This window comes from Mercenaria mercenaria, chromosome 9, assembly GCF_021730395.1.
Source record: "Mercenaria mercenaria strain notata chromosome 9, MADL_Memer_1, whole genome shotgun sequence".
NCBI classification, from domain to species: domain Eukaryota; kingdom Metazoa; phylum Mollusca; class Bivalvia; order Venerida; family Veneridae; genus Mercenaria; species Mercenaria mercenaria.
The window spans coordinates 55,541,579-55,562,593 of NC_069369.1; the positions used below are offsets into that span (position 1 = coordinate 55,541,579).

A 21,015-nucleotide genomic window follows, 5' to 3' on the forward strand; every position below is an offset into this window, starting at 1 on the left:
GAAGGGGTGGATATTTAAGAAATCGATGGTGGGAAGATAAAAAACGTATTCCTAAACTGATATAATACTGATGGACACCTGTAATATTCAGTACTTTGTGGATAAGGATGTGGTACTATGAATGTAAAAGGAAAACAGAGGTCTTTGTGAAAGTACATTCAACCAAAATATTAAGCCTTTGTATAAGGAAAAAACAGGTTTTTTACAATAAGTGTTACAAAAAAATATTGAAGGGATGAAATTTTCTTTCTAACAAACCAGGTTTGCTTAAACATGTAAAAATTTCAGCTCGGGATGGACGCCATATTTCTCACTGATAAAAAATGTAAACAAAAAATCAGAGTGGGATTAGCATTGCAAGGGCATAACATGACATTCTACACAATGAATACCTTAGAACAGATATCTAAGATGCTACAAAGGTCAGGCGGGTTAAATGCATAATGTCGATCACTTGAAATTCATCTTGAAAATGTAGTTAATTTTAGTTTATTTACATGGTTTTTAATTTTCCCACGACTTCTCGGCGATTCACTGCAAAAAGTATTACTGCGCCGTACGAAAGGTAACTCTAATAAACAACGGGAGACAACTTAGGTGTCAGCACGTGTATGATTTTTAAAAAAACATGTCGATGATTATAATTTCTTATCAAATAATGAATCCTATTCAGATATTCGTCTTTAATATCAGAAAATTATTAATTTCTGTGGACATTTATCAAAAAATATTACTTACAGTGGACTACTTTGCGCATCAAACTGGTTTCCGCTTCAGTTGTGAGGCACTTCCGTTATACTTTTTGACAACAATAACAAAACACAAAATGAATCAATAAAGTCACTTATAAACCGACTGCTACTTACATCAGTGTAAGTATAGTTGTTGTTACAACATTATACTTGTTCATTACGTTATGAGATGAAGTTTATCTTGAACTGCATAATCCATTAATTACGTTTAGATGATATTGCATTACAACTTCTCTGACCCCGTTTTTTTACGTGAATGACAGCATTCTCGTGCAGCTCGTGCAAACAGAGTTATGAAAAGTATGGTGGAGAATTCAAGGTGAAGTTATAAATGACATTAAAGTGAGGGTAACTGTATATTCGTCCAGTTTTGATCATTGGCATTCCTGCTGTGTATTAGTAAGTTTTGTGAACAAGATTAGAATGTTACTTTTGCACATATACACATTGATTGGAGCTCTCAAACAAATTTCATACCTTATTTATTGGATTTTTAAGACAATACATTTTCAAAAGTTTGTTGAATGTGTTTTGATATTTAAGTGTATTGTAGTTCATGAATACCAAGTTGAAATTAATAATGGCAACATTTCTAGGCCCTTATTTTAAGCCACTCGACTTCGGTAACGATAAATGTTTAATGTATTAAGGGGAATATACTCTTTTAGTTTTGGAATGTGGCATTCCTTTACCACCGTATCTTTTCTTATGCACTACTTTGTAAACAAACTAAATAATGTGTTTTAGCTTACATATGCAAAATGAAAAGCAAGACAGTGAACTTATTTCACTTTTTTCTTTAAATTAGAATCTGTAGGAGATTGATAAATGTTTGGACAAGGTGAAGCACTACTATTTTCGCACAAAAAAGTATTAATTGTTAACTTTGAATGTACACAATAAGTCTTATGTAATTCAACAATAACTTGCTTGTTTCAGTTTTTCTCATTTTATTTTAGTGAGCAATCCTTTGTGTACTTATAACAGTTGAAACAGTATCCATTTCATGTGCCAAAACCTTGTACTTTTGCAGGTAAATTTTATCATACCCCACCCACTTTTTTCTAATTTCAAAGTATGCGTCCCCTTAAATACGACTTTTTTGAAAATATAGCAAATGAGCATATTAATTGCAGAAATGGTTAGAATTTGCAACATTGTTCATACCTCCTAAAATCCGCTTAAGATGAGTGAGATAATAACAAGAATGTACTCTACGGTAAATAATAACAATATTGTAAAACTTGTATTTGCTAGATGTGGCTGGTCATGACATATCAATTTTAGACAGGAAACTAATGTAGAACTTCAGTCCAAATTACACATAGTTCAAGGTAACAGGCGATATACGTACGTGCATTATAATTTAAAAATCTCTAAAAGATATATACGGCATTTCATTACATCTGAAACCGTATAGTAACTGGTACTCTTTCACTAACGACGTCGGTGTCTGTTGGCAAAGGCTTTTCCTTTTCCTTTATCTCGTCATGATCCTGTTTAATTATTAGGGAACATCATATTCCTAAGCTAATATTATCAAAATATATCTGAAAAACTTCGAAGCAAAATAAACCAGTCGTTTTGCAGTTATCAGGTTTGTTTGTTTGTTCTTGTTTTTTTCTCTTTCTCAATAAAACGCTATGTACAATTTAATGGTTTTTATAGCCATCATTAATACGTTACTTCCAAACTTTCAGAGGTCAAATACTTCCGCAATATCTTACACCGCCGTCATATATATGAAAAACGTGGATGTATCAAACCTTGCCCGTGGCAAATAATTAAACGTCAGAATGTTCTCTCTTCCAGCTTTCCATTAATAGAGGATTTTAAAAAAGAAAGAAAAAAAAAAAGAACCCTAATAATTTCAAAGGATTCTTAAAGTGAAAATAAATTGAAACAGTAGGATGCTGGCTGCTTTAGAAATTTTAATTTGATTACAATTTAGTTCAACGAATTTCTCACTCAAGTAGAGGTAGCCAACAAGCCATATTTGGGAAGAACGTTTATGCCGTGTGGTATACGAAATAATAGTGTTTTTGTATAGAACCGATTTAAACGAGATTACCGCTGGACGTCTATAATAATTCATCAATTTGACGTTGGTATAAATTTTATCAGACACTGATGGAAGAGTTTGAACTGTAGTGATTATCCCTTGTGTATTGTAAGCAGAACACTGAAAATAACGGATAATGGACAAAGGATATAAACTAGGATATACAAATGGCACAAAGGTTAATCACTAAAGGACACAAACTCATTAGGAAGAAAAACTACTGAATGTCAACTCATTTGTAAACTTTGGAAATGAAACAGTGATAACTTGCGTCAGGTTTGACTGTAATTGCAGTGCTGCGTAAAACATGAAAATGGAATTCAGAACTCTTCTAGCGGAACAAACTGCGGCAGTTTATTCTTTTAATCATTTATCCAAAGGCTAGGAAAGAGAGGAGTAACTGATTTGTTTTCGACAAATGGACCTGAATGCTACATATAGCAGAGTCAGAATTCAAAGATAAAAGCGCCACGTTTTTGGCTTTCGTCCGATTGCAAAAAAAAAAGCAATTAAAGGGATGCAATGCTGCCTGGGCAAGATATTCTGCTAGCAGAAGTTTATTACCCCTATACAAATAATTGTCTGCTAAAACAAGCAACTGTTACAAATATGACTGTATACTGAATACACTTAAACATCTATCCCTCCTTCTGGTAGTATAACAAGTGTACCAAACCAATATGAGCACTGAATATATTCTGAACTAATACTGGTAATTATTATTTCCTAAGAACAAATACAAATGATAAGTCATTCGAAAGGTTTCTTCTTGTAGTAATTGGAACTTTCTGTCATTGTTTATAGCTACACAATGTTCTATTCTCCAATCAGTTACTATCATACTGATATGAGTAATTAATGATTGGATCTATTGATATTCTGACCGCATCAGCATTGGACATTTTTTAAACAATTATGTAGATAAATCAATATAATGTTTAGATTAATCAATATATATTGATACAAAGCTGGAGAGGTAGAATTACTTTCATACTGTTTAAAGGTTTTAGGTTTCCTTCATGTCTGTGACCTAAATTGACCGTGTACTAGCACTTAGGCCATGAGTATATATACATATATTGAAGAGTCGTTTTACATTATCTTCCCGCAAATTTGTTCCAAATACAAAAATGCCAAACGGATTTCTTATCAATATTGGGCCCCACTGGGTCACGACCACACCTTCTCATATGACACATATACTGGTTTTTCCAGGAAACGGACTTAGCGAAGTTAGTTTGAACTTTTTGTCACAATAACTTATTAACCTTCGAGACAGAAATATTGATATGTACTATGTTTATGGTTACATCTGGAGATTTGCGTTTACATACGAATCGTGGGTTTCAGCCTGGATGATTTCATTGACTTAAAATTGGGACTTTTTAAGTTCGGAGGAAATGAAAACAAAATCGATCATATATTATTTTGCCATTACACTATGTACTGGCTGGGATGGAAAGAAGCTATGTTGATAAATATAGTTTATATGATAATTTGACCCTATTGTTTTAGAATATAGAGCCTACATGTTGACTAAATAGTATCATGTATTAGTGCTTTATTCATATAAAATATGAAATACACACAGAAGTAATTAACTAATTTTATTGCAACACAAAGCATATATACAACAATCAAATTAAATTATTGCAAAATATATTGAGGACCGGCCTCATATTAGAATTGTTAAACACATAAAATGGAATGGGCAAAGTATATCACATTCACTGTTAAATTGGTTTAAGAAAAGTCGCACATGTGACTACATTGTAAGACCACAGTATAGTCATATATGCCATGAATAACAGTTATTTTACATGTACTTTCGTACCTCATTGGTCGTCTATTGTATCAGAAAGCATTTACGTCATGAATCATGTTTGAGTTGATTATATTATGCAATAATGATTATCTTATATATCATATAAACTGTAGCATAATTATAATACATAACATTAACACCTTCAAAAATCATATTTAATCTAAACATATTGTAAATAAAAATTAAATAAACGATTTTCAGTGTGTGTACAATGTGCAAACACTCTTGATAAAATCACTGTAGTACAATAAGTAAACAACGCTAATTTTGACAGGAATTAATAACAACTCTTTTTTTTTAATTGTGAAAGCAACAACTTACAAAGCAACATACCTGCGAATAATATTATACGATCAAGCAGTAAATACAGATAAAAATATTCCGTTTAGTACGACCTGTGCATTACAGATTAGCTTTTTACTTGTAAATTGCATTTATTAATAAAAAAATCTCTGCATTTTTTTATTTGCTCTAATTTTGAAAATGTTTATGATTAAACGAATATTTATATGTTTTTGCAATATCAGAAGTTTACAAATCCTAAATTCAGGACTTTGGTCAATGAAATGATTTTATTTCATTTCCGTTACATTGACAATTAATGATAAATCATGGAATAAAAAACTAACAATTGAGTAGTTAACAAAAACTGCTTAGACGATGAATAATACTTAGTATTGGAATAACAAAGCTTATGTTTTATAGGGAATGTCTATGTTTTTGTATAAACGACAGGATTTGAATTGTATTTGTAAATAACTCTGAATTGGTATCATTTCTGTAAGTTACAATTCGCGTTTATTTTTGAATTAAATAATTCTTACATTACTTTATAATCGTATGCTAATTTGGAATGTATTCTGTAAAGCACTTTTGACTGTATGTATATACATGATAAAATGCATTATAAATGTGGTATGATAACAAAAACAATTGTAATAATGATAATACAAATATAAACTTTTTGTATTAAAATAAACTAACCTTTAAAAAAACCCATGTCATGAACTGTATAACTATCTATTTATCAGCAGTTTATATTCAAACACAATTTCAAACCTTTAATCAATGAAGTTTATGAAATTTGTCATTTTTTTCTACAATTCCTTAATTTAGTTACCCTACTGGAGTCAGTGTTGACTCTTCTCTACATGTTGCAGATAAAGTTTCTCCTGATCCTTGCAAGGTTTCGCCATTGTCCAATAAAGCTTGAGGACTAGGAGAGAGAACGGCTTTATCGATGGTTTCTTCTGGAAAACCCTGTTCGCGTGTATCTTCTTTATCAAGTTCTTGGATAGAAGAAGTTTGTTTTTCTGTTTCCTCTGGAACAGAGTGAACTTGCTGTTCAACAGAGATGTTTTGGGAATCGCTGTCAGCTTTTGGTTGTACTAATATGTGACTTTCTTTATTATTTTGTATCGGGGGTATAGGGTCACTATCTATTTCATTCTCAGTAACAGGAGAGATGTCATTCTTGGAGTCTGTCGTCGGAGGTTCTTTGTGATCACCATCTAAACTCGAAGGGGTCTTTGCTTCCAGATCTTCCGAAGATGTCATATCACTTGACTTGGGCTTTGCTTCGTGTTGTTCAAAGTCGGATAAATTTGATGTTTCACCAACTGTTATGTTGATTATATCATTATCTGCATCAATATGAGTACTCGCCTCTTCTGGTGCACTGAGTTTTGCATAATCATTGACCAGCGATTTACTGTCATTACACACTTCTTCCTCACAAGAACTGCCTGGATGAGAGGAAGCTTGATTTACGCAGTTAGATGTGCTCGGGCTAAATGTTACTGGATGGGAACTACTCCCCATGTCATTAAAAGACCTAGCTTCATATAAATTTGACGGTACCTGCTCAAGACAGTCACGTGATTCTTTTGATGGGAAAGGTGGAATGGGTGATGATGCGCTGAAATAATGTGGATTCGTATATATTGGACATTGTTTCATTTTTCTTTATATTAATCACTTATTTAGTGAATCAAATACATATTAATGTATCTATTTATTTTTCAGAATAGATTCAGTAATTGTTTTAAACGCGCGTCAAGACATTAGTATCCCACTACCATTGCAATTATATATGATTTCCTTGATCAAGGCTAAATTTAGTTTAAAATTATACATAATGTTCAAATGTTATAAATATTTTCCGAGAGTGAATATATACCATCCTGTAAAGCGGATTCTTTACATGCTGTCCGCTGACAAAACTGAAAACTATTTTATAAAATGTAGGACGTACTAATACCTTTTATAAAGTTACTCTAATCATCTTTGAAATGAAAATATAGTTTGTATGATATAACGTAGTTTCTTATCGAACTTACGTATTCATTCACAAGAGAAATCAATCCGAAATTACAGTCAAAGAAATGTGCATGCTGTATACAATATTTAAATGACACTTATAGTAAAACAAAGAATATGAGTTTTCTGATTTTTTGATTGACATAAATATACGAAATATATGAAAGCAAAACAGAAGATCGAAATCGAAAAAGAAAAAGCCGTATCTAAAGAGGCGCACATATATAATGTTCCAATATGATTGTTTGAAAAAATAGAAATTTACGGTTATGAATGAATATCAAAATATCTAAAAACTACAAATATAAAAAGTAGAACAAAAAGGCCCACAGTCGCTCACCTTACCTTCTTTAGTTTGGTGGCCCCTACATGTAAAAGGAGCTTTTCTAAATTGAAAGAGTTCTAGTATAAAGAGATGCTACGGACCACTTTAAGGTACCAAGAAGAGCCATTGAGCAAACCTGATAGAGGTCCCTACAGTGATACCACGTATTCAAGTTTGGTGGAAATTCATCAAGTGACTGATGAGGAGAGGTTGTTGAAATGTTACCTTTTCTTCTTTTAGCTATGGTGGCAGCTAAGAAGGTTCAAACAGAATCTTAAGCGAAGACGTTATATAAATGTTTCAGGTTGCATTTGGTGTAATTCTAGCTAGCTGCTTCTTCAGATGAGATGATGTTGAAAGAAACACGATGATGATAGACGCCAACCACAAGATAATGGATGCCGGACTATCAGCCATTACGAGCAGCTCACTCTGAACCTTTGGTTCACGTGAGCTAAAAAAAGAACTTAATGGGTTGTAATCACATTTACAGTTAGAATGAAACGTTAACGCCCGTTACAAATCTGAAAAGCATTGACATCTAAAGATAACATTGATTTTTTAAAATCAAGAAAGGAAAAATAGTGAAAAAGTCCATATCATCAGTACTAAACCATTAAACATAGGGTTTTGTCACCAACTTATGTGGCAATATTACAATACTAAATATCAACACAGAAACAAAAACGTTTATTTATTGTTTGTAAAAGAAAAGTTTTCTTTTTATTTCCATTACTTTTTTATTTCAGATAAGATTCTAGAATGTTCTCCAGGTCTATGTTAAGTTTCGCAGAATATCCCTATGTAATGTGGTTTTGCATTGTGTAAAAGGTTGAAATGTCGTTTGTGAAAGTTTGTTTGAGGCAATAAAGCATCCAGTGGTGAAGTGAAGGAAAGCACTTAAACAACTGACACACAAAGCACATCGTGAGTTACTACACAGTCTTAAGACAATCTACTATTTTAGAGCCTTTAAAAGTCAAACTTTTAGCATAAAATCGTTCTTAAATATCATGTGAATTAAACATATAATGGTGTGAAATATCAATTTGAGAAGTAGCCATTATGCAACATTTGTTTAGTTATTTTATGTTGTGAATACACTAAACTTACTATCTCCTTATAAAATATATGTTCTTGTATCCTTAACTGTTTCTTTATATCAGTACAGTTTATCACTTTTAGCTCTGAGGTGACGATATGTTTGTATCAAATACAAAATGTGAATGCAATATGCAATATAAATATATATAAATACGTGATAAAATATTCTCATCTGTCATTAACAATTTTAAACCTAAAACAAAATACTATTTTTGACAAGTGTTGAAAAGATATTTAAATAACAACATGGTGAAACACTCTCACGTGTCTTACATTACTGAATGTCGAAGTATGACTTTATATGAATGCAAGTCAATGAAGCATGTTTTGGTTTTGTTTGTAAATTAACTGGAAAATAACCAAACGTCTCCGTTACTTAATTCTAGCCAAAAGATGACTTAATGACTTAGCTGCCAACGAAAACTAAACTTGAAGTAATACCATGTATATTCCAAAATATTGTAAACTCCTTCACTCCTTGTATGAGTATTTACACACTGATAAAATAGACAATAAATCACATGACAATGGTATATATATATTGCAAGCAAAACAAAAAAAAGCAACAAAAGTCAAAAAAGAGTAAAAATTTAGAAAAAGAATGAAGGTATATCAATATTTGGTAATTAATCTTTCGGGACGGCATTATTAAACTATGTATGAAATTGCTAAAAGCAAAGCAATAACACGGCATCTACGTCTAATATCCATCGACAAAAAGTACCACACAGCACTTGCTTCTAGCAGTGGAAAGAGCATTGCTGCATGTTACAGGCCGTGGGAAAAGGTAAGGTGACATTCAACTCGACCAGCCTCCAACTTTTATCGTACCGCAGTTGATCTTCTCGATAAATGTCCAATAACAAAAGCATAAATTTTAGAGAAGACTATAAGGGTTTCCTCCCTTGCTTTGCTATTATACATATTTTCAGCGTAATATATTTTCTTAAACTTGCTTTAGAGGCTACCTGCATTAAGTAGCAATTTGCAATAAGCGACCAGCCAGCTAATTTTACAAAATGCCACGTTCCTCTAACCTTCACCTGATTAAAGCAGCCATCTGCCTTAAGGAGACAATTTTGTCACACCCTTGACTGACTGATTAATACACGTCAATAAGTTGTTCGTAAGTAACAGATGTTACTCTTATAGCTTAAAACTACGTCATAAAATACATTAGGTCAATGATTCAAATAAAACTAAAATATAATACTAGAAGTGGAAAACTTAAAACAAAAACTAAATACAAATATCACAGATAGAAAATGTCACAGCATAAAATAAATACAGTACAAAAATTGCGATGGATAAAAAGAAGCTGGCAACAGAAAGGTTGAGCTTTGGGAAAAGTCTAATCCTACCAATCATCAACGTTGTCTCTGTGAGAAACCCTGTTGTTCCTGAAATAAATATGTTGACGTGTATTATATTTTACATAAATAACTGCTATATACAATGTATTAACAGATGAATGGCAGAGTAAAATCGCAATATACATGTTTTTTTTCAATAAAGTTCTGAAAGGACGTTTGTAGACTACTGAATTTAGACTACGTTTAAAACCGCAAAAATCCGTAGAAAGGCATGAGTGAATTGAAGATTTTTTTCAACAATGTCATATTTATTAGCATAATTTTATTTCTTTTTAATTTTACAGAGATTTTTTGCATAGAAATATTTTTCGCAGTGATTACGGATGTTGTTTCTTTCTGGTTGTACAATATCATCATAGCCCTAACGGATAGGTTTCACCAGTGTATCCCGAGAGATACATTGACTTTTTCAGATGTTAAAACAGGAAACAAACACGTGTTGACGTTATCACAGCATACAATAAGTATTCAGCTAAATAAATGACTATGCAATTACATGTTTTGTTTTGTTTTGTTATGCATTATCGGACATTACTTCGCAATGGAACGCGCATATATCACAAGGTGTCTTAACAGCACGTGCTCTCAAATCATTGAACACTTAATGTCTCATTTATCACCGCTCAATGATCAACCTTTGGAAGTAAAAAAAACTATTTGGCAAAGCTGTTTCAACAGCACAACAGATCTAAATTTCTATCACAAATAATGTCCAAAATGAAATGAAAGAAAAACCGTTTTGTGTTAAATGAAGACTGAAATTTTCAATGGAATAATAACCTGTCAAAATCGATCTTTAAAGATAAATTCGTATTTTGAAAAATCAAAACGTTCCACTCAAAACCCTTGAAGTTCTTTTGAATGCCATATGACATGGACGGAATGGTCTAATGTTTAAAGGAAGAAAGCAATATGACATGGACGGAATGGTCTAATGTTTAAAGGAAGAATGCCATATGACATGGACGGAATGGTCCAATGTTTAAAGGAAGAATGCAATATGACATAGGCGGAATGGTCTAATGTTTAAAGGAAGAATGCCATATGCAATATGACATGGACGGAATGGTCTAATGTTTAAAGGAAGAATGCCATATGACATGGACAGAATGGTCTAATGTTTAAAGGAAGAATGCAATATGACATGGACGGAATGGTCTAATGTTTAAAGGAAAATGAAGGAAAAAGCTTGTTAGGGAAAAACGTGGATCTAAAAAGTTATCATTATCAACGACAGGAAAGTCACTTATTTAAAATAGCGCGAAACTATTGTACCTTGTGATTTATATACAGTTACAATAGTTTCGCACTGAGCCCTCGATACGCCCTGAGAAACTAAGAAGCATTTCAGGTATTGGCATTTTAAGACAGTGTCACGTTGACACCGCTAAATACTCTAGATACTACCGATCAATATTACAGGAAGTGTCTGTGATCTAGGCTTTCGAAATTACATATTTATGAACACCTTAACTATCTTTACGTCTTTAAATGATTAATTTGAAACAAACCTCATCCAAAACTTTGCCTTTGACGGCATATCTTGTGACCTGAAATTAAAATTAGGAAAATATTTCAGTTAAAACTAGTACTAAAGAAAACCAATATTACAAGAACATATGCATTAGATACAATATACTTTAATATTTGCACGGATATGTTGTTTAAAAATATGTTTACATGATAAACTCTTTACTGAATTCTTTATAATGGTTTTAAAAACATTCAGAATCATGGTTTCAGTATTCAAATAAATATCTTCTCGAAGGTTAGTTATAAATGATAGACCTTTCTTGAAAGTGAATTATAAATAAACTTGTACTAACACATATTAATTAAGCCAAAGAGCTAAACCACTATGATTAAATAAATACAATTCCAACCAAACCTTTACCTGATACTGGCGATTTAAGACGTTTGAACTCTGATTAAAGGAATTAAACTGAAAATAACATTAATTTACGCCCAGTGTTGTATGACACCATATAATTATTACAAACAAGGGTACCATAGACACAAAATACGCCCGTCGAGAGCTTGTCAGAAGAAAAGTTTTTGCTACAGAACTGCACATATGATTCAAATATCATGACAAAATACGAAAACAAAGGCTATCGTTAACAACGATGGATGCTGCCCGAAGTGCATATTTGTCAGTGGATGTATAGCTAAGAATTTTAGTCATAGTAAGTCTCAAGTCTAGATACCCTTCGTAGGTCAAGGCATAGGCGAGTTTTGAGAAAAAGTTGAAAAATCCCCATGCATGAAGAAGAAATGCTCCGGACAAAGTTGTCATTCTTGTATCTGATCTTTGACCTCTAAATGTGCCTTGACCTTAGACCTAGCGACCTGGTTCTTGCGCATGACACTCTGTCTCATGATGGTGAACAACTGTGCCAGGTTACATCAAATTCCCTCCATGCATGAAGAAGAGATGTTCCGGACAAATTGTGAACACTGATGCATAGCAATCATAATTATATCCATTGCTGATGACAGTTACTAGATAGTGTAAAACAAAAAATGCAGGGATACCATTGCTGTAATTTTGCCAAAACAATGCTCTTCAATATCTCAAAGGAGAGACACCATTTGACTAACCGGAAGTGACGCTATAACATCATTTATTCGAAAAAAACTTAGAATTATGCCTAGTCGTCGTAATACGAGCAGCATAAATGATGCCAGTAATCTGTCATATTCCATTATTCACTGTGAAACAGAGGCGCGACTAGATAATAGATAAGTTTCGATTTAAAGTAATTCTAAAATGATAATACAGAATAAGCAAAAATATAAGGACTGCAACTGATAGTTGGCAAATTGTGAAAATAAGACCGATACACTTTTTATAAGTATGTCCATGTGATTAAAAACAGTTAAATCTACAACGGTGACCGTAACAAGTGTCATCAAAAGTGCGATTTTTCCGTAGAAGCACATTTTGATAAATGAACCAGTGGACCAATAATTTTTCAAGTCGGTTTAACAAGAAATCAAGCACATGACCCATCTTTCTTATCAGCTAAATTTCCTTCAGATACAGTACCTGAATTTCTTTCGCATTCAATAAAGCTGTATCATTCACTGCTAAACTACCTTAATCAAAGAACTTCGTACTAGATTCCCCCAATTTAACAAGTTGAACGTTCTGTACATTTATTGTACATTATCCCAAATGTATGCGTAATTTACTCCAAAGATGCTTAAAAATGCATAGTTTCCTTTTTATACACGAGTTGTAAAACGACCATGGGTTTAACTCAATAAAAAGACAATTAAGACGGCTGAATCAAGTGATTTTTTACTTTATCTTCGTATTTTACTCCATTTCGTCTAAACAGATTCAAAATAATACGAGTTTCATGATCGCTGGGTTAATGGGAGTGATGGAGTTTTGACTACACATAATGCATATATCATCAAGGAAATGTCATATAAGGAGGAACAAACTTCATTCTGTAACTTTTTTATATCAAAGAGACAATGAAACCAGAGCTGAAACGACTTACTTAAACGAACAAGTTTTTTTTCTTACAAAGGATATCTGCAAAACAAAACTTACACAGGATCTTGTCCTAACCCTGCATTAGGGTTCTTTCCACCGTTTGCTGAATATGGTGGTGGAGGTGTGTCCGAGTCTAACAGACTCTCATCTGCCCGGTCCATTTGTCTGAAATATTTGGCTAGCTTCACAGAAAAGATAACAGACGGCATGAAGAAGAAGATGACCCATCCTAGTGAAAACCAGAATCCATTCTGTAAAAAAATTTAAAAAAAAATAACTAGCTACATAAAATTTTACCAGACAAGCCGAGTGTGTATATTTTATGGATAATATGATAAATGCCTAAAAAAAAAGGTGCACAAAAACATCCAGTTATCACCTAAACTATTCATTGCAATATGGAAATTACGATACATGAGACAAAGCAATCTAGCTTAAAATTCATTTTAGAAACTTAGAATCTTCCTATCCATCTTCTGAGCAAATTTCTTTTAATTTCTTACAGCTTACGTAACGACATTAGAGACCACTCACGAAGCAATCCATAAAATTATAGCAAAATGTGTACACAAGCAGGGAATTGTAAATGTTCCAAACAGGCTCACATGATCCCAACTGGTTCTTGACCTGAAAAAAATAAAACAATTGAACTATTATAATGATATTTCCTTTCGAATTACCGGCAGTACGTGAAAATATATTGTTTGGGCCATTATCAAGTTGAAAATTTATTACTTTATATTAATTTAATTATCTTAAAACGGTCGTATCACACCCACATTTAACCAGGTTCCAACTAAAGCTTCTGTTGAGGTGGGTGGGGTAAATATTTTACGGCGTAATGAATATGCATCGAGCTGGAATTCAATCTTTCCAAGGAACTGGAGATTCACAGAAAGGGGGAGTGATTTTGAAATAAGCGTGATTATTTTTTTATCATTCTTTAAAGGAAGATTTTAACAAAACAACTCGTAACATTGCTAGAGGCAGACGAGAAGTATCAATTCATGCAAATTCCAGTCATGTGTGTACTGGGGATATTAAAATTATCTCGTGAATTCTGCAAAACATCAAGAACTTACCGCATCATCTGTGAATGCTACATACGAATCTATTATACCAAGCAGACGATTGACGTAGGTATTCAAAATCTGAAGAAAAAAAAGATTTCATTACAAATGTAGAAAAAAATATGAATACACAAGATCTTGTACGTGTCTGATAGAATCGACCCGGAAATGTTCTGTCGTAAACTGTCACAATTTCTAGTTACATGTATAATAGTGTTAGTTTTTTATTATTTTCATCGCAACTACCTTGACCTTTGTACATTACTTTCAGCTTCTCTGATTTGAGAAGAAAAGGGACATAATTATACGAAATTTAAATAGCCTCAGGAGTTATCTCCTGTGAACAAAACACAGGTAGTGCCGATGGAAAATATCCAGCTCTCGGATGACTGTTTTTGTGGTAACGCTTTGATTATCCTCTAGCAGGATCTTTCCATTTACATTGCATCAATACAATAATATCAATACCTACCGATCTCACTACGTCACTTCCGTTATTTTGAATATAATTATCCGCAGTTTGAAGTCCATAGTCTAAATTGTCCACCAAAGTCTGTAATTAAAAAATGGAAACATTATATTCATGTGTATTGCTTCTCTTCAGTGTGTATTGCTTCTCTTTAAAAAAAATACCGTTAAATGATAACATATCTATGTATTTCAAACTCCATGAAAGCAACGAAATAACATTGAAAAATGTCTTGTGTATTAACAACTGACTCGCGTTCTATATGATTCTTATCAATTAAGAGAAAAATATATAGCTTTTTCATTAATGTGGTGCATACTTCAAATGGTGTTTCCGTTTATCAACAGCAGCTGTTCAGTATGTATAAACCCGTAATTGCCTTTATATATCTAATAAACATAATGTACGACATATACAACTGAATTCGATATCTCCAATTCGCTTATCTCAAAATTCCAGCTATCTCGAAGATATTTTTCAGTCCCGTCCCGAGACAAGTGCACAAATATCGTTTTTAAGTCTAATTTCGGTTATCTCGAAGTGAAACGGTCGATCCCTTGGAATTCGAGATGCCGAGTTTCAACTATACATAAGTTAGGCGGGAGCACCTACCGGAATATTAGAAACAACAGCGTCCATTTCAGCTACAGATGTATTCAAGGCCGTCTGAAAAAGAAAAGTCATGATGAAAAAGATCAACATAAAATGCCAACGTTTCAGTATTCATGTATCTTGCTGTGTGATTTCTGAAGATTTTTTGTTTTGTTATTTACATAGAAACTTTGTAAATCAATTGCGATATAGTTTTAGACGCAACCACATGGAGTATTGCATGCATGCCTTTTTTTCATTTTGTAGACCCACGGTAAAGTTGACCGTGATAAGTGATAACTTATTTTTACTACGTTGTAAAAGTATAATTCAATGTCTTCATTTCTGTTTATTTTTAAAGTTTTATAATAAAGATGTCATATCAGAGAGATATTTATTCTTACCACATTACTTTCAACATAGGCATACTCTTCCGCCTCAATTGTTCGCAATTTATTTGCTTCAGCTTTGATATCAGCCTGTAAGAAATTTATATTATGATTATACCAGTATATGCTCTTTATATCTAAAGCCACATTATCCCTTATCATGCTGGACACGATTGACTCTGCCTTTGCGACCAGTGTAGATCATGATCAGCCTGCACATCCGCGCAGTCTGGTCATGATCTGCACTGTTCGCCATTCATTCAGTATAATTTTGGTAAGCATCCCTTTTAACAGTTAATGGTACTGTCAAAATCAAAAGATGTTCATTACAGAAATTTAGCAGGGTAAGGCATTTCGCTTATACAATCTAGTCATATGTAAATGTTCTTAATACTAAAACTAAATGTTCTAATTAAGAAATACTTCGTATGCATGTTTTAAATACTCGTTTATACTTCTTATTTCACGGTATATATACATATACAATTGAAACTCGATATCTGGAACTCGCTTATCTCAAATTTCCAGCTATCTCGAAAACTTTTAAGTCACGTTCAGAAAACACATTCACAAAATATCATTTTAAGTCGAATTTTGGTTATCTTGAAGTAAAACGATCCCTTCGAATTCGAGATATCGAGCTGCACACTTACGATATATATGCATGTATATGGTTGTTCTGTTTGTTGATGTATTTCTTACAACATTTCACTTATTCTGTGACTGAGAAGCATTAACATGCAACTTACTTTTTGTGTTGGGGAACCGGGTATCGTATCAGCATAAGCATCCAAATCATCAGCTAGGCTGCTCAAATTTACTGTTGTTATATTTGAATCCAGCTGAAACAAAGAATCATTTAGTTTTCTTCTGCAAATGATATTTCATCTACAATAAAAATGACGTCCAATGCCGAGTTAGAGATCCTGTGTTCCATAAAAGTCCATCATACAAAATATAAAGATGAAAGGCCACAAATGTAAAGCTGGAACATCGATATTCCCTAGTACATCATGTACGGTTCCTTTTCAAAACAAAACAAAATAAACACACTTTTATTTATAAACCAACCCAAAGATATTTCAGTCAATATTACAGATTTAAGCGTTAAAGAGCTGATCTTCTAACTCGAACATGCTTCTTACCTCTAGACTGACATTCTCTGAATGCCAGCTGATACCTTTTTCTTTGGAAATGATATAAATACGAAACACTCCCACATTTAAGCTTCACACTGAATGCGTAGTAATATTGTTCGATTCAACAGAACACAGTTACACACTAAAGGCAAATGTATAGCGAAAATGCCACCATTATTAAGTGCTCAATCGTATGATAATTTGTACATTTACCTCAGTATAGAAGTCCGTAAAACTGATATTCACTGCGTCTTTTAGGTCACTTAATTGTGTCTGAAGACTGGATGAGTAAATTTTTACAGATGAAAGGTTGACGTTGATGGCATCGACTTCAGCCTGTACATCTAGTGTCTGTCAATATATGTATAAGTTGATAGAATTTAATCAAAAGACCAAATTTATTGCCATATCCATAATAAATTGTTTCAAACACTGTATTGTCAAAGAGGCAGTGTACCTAAGTAGCATAGGCACAAATCATTAGATGACATGAAACTTTTTAAAACAGACATCGAATTTATATAGCATCTTTTTCATGATAAACACGTCTACAAGACTTAGTGCATTATGTACCAACGCAGTTTCCCGTGTCACAAAGTTTAAGCCCGGTCAGTATAGGTTCAAAGCGGTCTGACCAGACGGACAGAGCGAGAGAAAGCGCGAAAACATTTTAGATACAGACATTAGACTAATTCTTTCCGACTAGACAGCCGGGTTTTTCAACATGGCTGACTTGTAGAGCACCGATGCACGATAAGACAAAATGTAGTCAAGAAACTATGTTTGGAATTTCAGAAAAAGTGACAAAACCTTAGTCAATGATTAATGTTTGCGAGAATTCAAAGAACAGAAATATGATAGCCAAGTTTACCTTGGAGTAATTTAGCATATCTGTCAAGTCGAATCTGTTGTCTAGTTTGAATGCAGTGAATGCACCTTGTCCGTCCTTGCAATTCCTGTAATAATAGTGATTAGAGTTAACAGGAAGGGAAAGAGATTTGTTTTCCTTATCATCAACGACTGTACTGTGAATAACAATGAACCATTTGGGATCAATCAAACCGTGAAACGCAAAAGAAAAAAAAAAATTAAAAAGCCCTTGATTAAATTAATTGCGCAACTTTCTGTCCGGAAATGTTGTATTCGGCAAACGAATGACAAGGACTATTGTTTAAATGATATTCAATGGGACAAAGACATATAAATTTCGCTTCCATGGGTTAGGTTATTATATACATGGATAATTATTATATAACATATATTTCCAGATAGAAACTGAATAGTATACTAGAATAAATTACTTTAATGCGTCTGTGACTGTCAGAGGTATTGTGTCGTTACCAAGTACAATATCTGCAAAGAAATATTTGCCTTCTCCAACTTGCTGGTCGTTGTAAATTGTCAGATACTGAAAAAATATTATTACAAAAGTTGAGATTTCAATATACACACGCATACGTGTAGCAAATTCCTTCAAACAGTGCTTCTCCAAAAGTAAAATGCGAACAGCTGACAGAACTGTATCGACTGGCTAAATGATATACCTCATAATAACTGCAAATATTTCAGTTACCAATTTTTAGTGACCTCTTCGAGCAAAATCATAATTGTATCTAAGGATGTGTTTCTGAGTCAATTTGTCAGATTTGTCGGATTCACTTTATGAACTCTAGGAACATTTATTGACTATCGATAAACAAATGTTAACACTGTTGCGTTTAATGGAATCATTCTTTTTACATGGAATAAAATGAAGGAGATACATGCGTGTGTTTAATTATGCTCTGATAACGATAATATTAACAACAGTGTAATTGTCCTTCTAAGGAACAATTTTTTCTCTCATGCAACAGGTTTTAGTACTAAACAAATTTGAAATATTTTGATATTTTGAAATAACTTTTAAAATGATGTATATAACCACAGGCGCTTGAAGCTCTATCAATAGATATATGCATTATCATATCCCACCCACCTAATAAACTATGAAGAGATCTAACCTGCATATACTTTTTTATTGAATGAGTTTCAAACACCTGTGATATAACACTATAAATACATCTTTTCCTCAACCGATCCGCTCACTGGCTGATCAGTTAACGTTGAAATCAATATACCTTTGGACAGGCATCTTTTATTTTCTGGAGCACCGTCTTTACTATGTAATAATTTCTTCAATACTCATCCGATTTTAAATACTTTAGTATCAAAATGACAATAATTAATTTACCTTTAAAACTGTGTATTATAATATAAGTGATGATTTTGCTGTCTTGGTAAAAAACAAGTTACACCACTGTTGCGTTTTCAAATTTCGTTCGTATACTGCATTTTATGTATATGTATTCTCTTACCCTTTCCAGCTCCTCTAGGTCTGTCACTGGTTCACAAAAGACTTTGTGGATTGGAGCTCCAGGTATAAAGGTTAAGAATGTCAGCAACATCAATAAGGCCGAAAATATGAAGATCAAAGCCGCAGAGCTGGTAAATAGAGAAATATCAATCAACATTTTAAATAAATGAACTTTCCGTCGGCGCAACAGGCCCCCTCAAGTTGACAATAGTGCATAAAATGAATTAAAAAATTAGTTATAGGTAGCTATCACAAGCTGTAAGCCTCGTTGAAAAACTAATAATCGGCAAGACATTGACCTATATAAACTCTTTGACCCGTTTTCATTTATTCGTTTAGAGTTTTAAAAGACCTTTCTAAACAATGTATAGATTTATATACTTACTAATAACAATACGCACTTTTGATGATTTAGCCGTATAAAATTTCATAAAACGTCATATGCCACCTAAAAACCCTGAATATTGCAGATGTGGCAATACATTTGGAACAGAGACAACTTTATTAGAAGTCATAATTCCATTTCGATTTAAAACCTTCGTTTCTTATAGGAATCTTCTGCAAAAAGTGTGTGTAAGCAAGTGCTGGGTCAATTTAAATACAATATAAACTATGAATCTATGCTAACAACAGCTGCAAACGGTTAACAGCTCTGAAAAGTACGAAAGACCCGTGGTGACATTTCAACTTCATTATTTCACGCTTTCTGCTTCATGATTTCACGATTTCCACTTCATGAATTCACGAATTCACGATTTCTGCTTCCTGATTTCACAATTTCCACTTCACGAAGTCAATGAAATCGTAAAACGGCAGATATTTTCTTTCCACAAAATTCTTACTTATCAAATTAGTCTTTTTAGAAAAAAGAAACACAGCAAAGACTTATAGACAAATTCCAAGCTGTGTCCGCTCTACAGAGCAAAACCCTGTGTACAACATTTCATGCACTGTTGGCTTTAGAGAGATTGCTTTGAACTTAGAACTGGAAGAAATTCAAACGAGTTTAGTGATTTGAGACAATGAGAACCACTAATTATTTAAATTTCTTTAAACATGTTAAAGCCAAAAGTATATATTTTATTTTATTTTGTTGCGTTTAACGTCGCACCGACACAATTATAGGTCATATGGCGACTTTCCAGCTTTGATGGTGGAGGAAGACCCCAGGTGCCCCTCCGTGCATTATTTCATCACGAGCGGGCACCTGGGTAGGACCACCGACCCTCCGTAAGTCAGCTGAATGGCTTCCTCACATAAAGAATTCAACGTCCCGAGTGAGACTCGAACTCACATCAATGAGGGGTTAATGATTTGAAGTCTGCGACCTTAACCACTCGGCCACGGAGGCACCTAAGATTATAATAAAAATAGACTTACACCATAAGCATTATTCCACCACAGTTTGAGATACACCCTCGCTGATCTGGTGGTGTGCTTGTACTCGTTCCAAAGATTCCGAAAAGCAGTCCAAATATGGCGAATACAATAACCAGCAAGCATATAGAAGCCAGACCTACTCCGCCATACCACCTTAAAAATGAAACGCATTATATACATTTTCATAAATTAATACATGAACTTTTAGATAATACCATAAAACCAGCTTGAAATTAGCGGATTTCTGTAATAAGTTGCGGATATCTCAAAAAACAAGTGCACTGACTTGTACATTTCATCTAACCATATGACTGCGGGGGTGAGCAGTTTCATTAAAATCTAAATTATAGAAGTCT

At 33.2% G+C, this 21,015-nt stretch overlaps 1 protein-coding gene across 11 annotated transcripts in view; it reads right to left on the bottom strand.

Annotated features, from left to right (window-relative positions):
• Positions 1–4,408: 4,408 nt before the first annotated feature.
• Positions 4,409–21,015, bottom strand: part of LOC123547151 (prominin-1-A-like) — a 41,964-nt gene continuing 25,357 nt past the window's right edge. For 8 of the 11 annotated variants that reach the window (XM_045334021.2, XM_045334023.2, XM_045334029.2 and 5 more), the window contains 15 exons: positions 20,660–20,812; positions 19,281–19,407; positions 18,228–18,334; positions 17,798–17,882; positions 17,140–17,277; positions 16,537–16,629; positions 15,803–15,877; positions 15,420–15,473; positions 14,811–14,891; positions 14,351–14,419; positions 13,803–13,895; positions 13,326–13,519; positions 11,272–11,310; positions 9,749–9,787; positions 4,409–6,557 (listed from right to left, as the gene is read on the bottom strand). In XM_045334021.2, the coding sequence (XP_045189956.2) occupies positions 5,756–6,557; positions 9,749–9,787; positions 11,272–11,310; positions 13,326–13,519; positions 13,803–13,895; positions 14,351–14,419; positions 14,811–14,891; positions 15,420–15,473; positions 15,803–15,877; positions 16,537–16,629; positions 17,140–17,277; positions 17,798–17,882; positions 18,228–18,334; positions 19,281–19,407; positions 20,660–20,812 (2,149 nt within the window). In that variant the 3' untranslated portion in view covers positions 4,409–5,755. Of the gene's footprint in view, positions 9,788–11,271; positions 11,311–13,325; positions 13,520–13,802; positions 13,896–14,350; positions 14,420–14,810; positions 14,892–15,419; positions 15,474–15,802; positions 15,878–16,536; positions 16,630–17,139; positions 17,278–17,797; positions 17,883–18,227; positions 18,335–19,280; positions 19,408–20,659; positions 20,813–21,015 lie in introns of all 11 variants that reach the window. The other 3 variants (XM_045334031.2, XR_008372435.1, XM_045334030.2) reach the window with 3 other exon arrangements.